Genomic DNA, 1,470 nt, shown 5'->3' with positions numbered 1-1,470 from the left:
AAAATGTAATTAAAAATCAGAGAAACAAAATCAAAGCAGGACAAACATTTTACCAGGATGAAATTCATCATTCAATGCAACTCTAGGGTGCAAATACAGATCCATCAAATTTCAAAATTAACTGCCCAAAAATTACAGATTTAAACATTCTGCTCCAACAGTTGATGCTCTGATAGTACTATAAAGCCTGTCCAAGTTTATATACGGACATTTTTTTTAAATAAACTATAGACAAACGTACGATAATTAATACCAAACATTTCGCCGAAAACTCAAACCAAAAATGAGGACTTGCAAATTATAATTTTAAGTTCTTTTCTCCGCGAGGTGTCGCCTGGTTAAAAACAGCAATTCGGTGAAAAAAAATATTTAATTAGTTTTATGCAGGAATAAAGTAACAATGCTCAGTACTGTCATTTGTATACCAGTCCGCATTTAAGGTGGTTATGCCAATATGTGCTGTGAAATTAGCAATCCGTTTCTGACGAGGTAGATAAATGCGAACAAACCAGATATGGCACAAAGCGCAGCCTGTAAAATGCAACTTATGTAGAAACCGAACATCTGTAAAACGATTCCTCCAATGACGCTTTGGCCGAACACCATACCCAAACCATAACACACACAATACATTGCCGATGTAAAGGTATTAACCGCTTCCATGTAAACCATATCATCTTTTAGGTAAATCTTCTTTAAAAGGGGAATCAATGGCACGAACGTTGCGGTTAAACTAATTCCAATAATTGTGATCAGAATCTCAAAGCTGTAAATATTGTGCAACACTTCAACTGAACGCGACAGACCAAGCATTAATAACCCGAAAACGCCCAACACAGATCCGAACACGCTAAAAGATATGCCACCATACCCTTTATCAATAATACACCCAAAAATAGGCGCGCTGGCAGCTCTGATAATTGTAAAAGGTAGAAAATAGGGTCCAGCTTTGACATTTGGGATTTGGAATTCGTCAAGTAAATGCGGTCCAAAACTGACGACTAAGAAACCCAAAGTAGAAGCTGCTAATGTCACTGCTAAGGTAATAGATATAGCGCCGATGTTTGCCATGAACTTCAGCACAGGAATCTTGTTACTTTGGTGTTCCGCAGAATATGCGATCGCTTTAGAGTTACTTGGTTCATAATCTTCGGAATCTTATCAAATCAGTGGGCTTTTTGGTGGTATAGTGGAAGCATTTTTATCTGCTATAGGTTACACTTTGGTTGTTTTTGGGAACAATTTGATCTCATTATGTTAGATACACCTACGGAACAGCTCAACTTAACTCAAATTTTTTTTGATGTAGTATTTTTTTCTTTTCATTAGAATTTGTTGCAAGAATTGCATTGGCAATTTAAGGGTATCGTATTTTATTTGCTAAAATGGCTTTGTAGATAACTCTTAATGGCCTTCATCTCATATTGCTCAATTTTTCTAACACAATGTATACGAACAATAGTTTCAATT

At 36.0% G+C, this 1,470-nt stretch overlaps 1 protein-coding gene across 1 annotated transcript; it reads right to left on the bottom strand.

The window, feature by feature from the left end:
* Positions 1–356: 356 nt before the first annotated feature.
* On the bottom strand, positions 357–1,157 carry LOC142356506 (MFS-type transporter SLC18B1-like). Its single transcript, XM_075408402.1, has one exon. It carries the CDS (start codon positions 1,069–1,071, stop codon positions 445–447), a length of 627 nt encoding a protein of 208 aa, XP_075264517.1. The 5' UTR covers positions 1,072–1,157; the 3' UTR covers positions 357–444.
* Positions 1,158–1,470: the final 313 nt, after the last annotated feature.

This window comes from Convolutriloba macropyga, unplaced genomic scaffold (assembly GCF_964194025.1).
Source record: "Convolutriloba macropyga unplaced genomic scaffold, txConMacr16.3 SCAFFOLD_6653, whole genome shotgun sequence".
Lineage (NCBI taxonomy): Eukaryota > Metazoa > Xenacoelomorpha > Acoela > Convolutidae > Convolutriloba > Convolutriloba macropyga.
This window is presented reverse-complemented; position numbering and strand designations above follow the sequence as displayed.

Bases quoted from the DNA above. Each gene is read 5' to 3' on its own strand.
- LOC142356506 (XM_075408402.1), bottom strand. From the start codon at position 1,071: ATGGCAAACATCGGCGCTATATCTATTACCTTAGCAGTGACATTAGCA.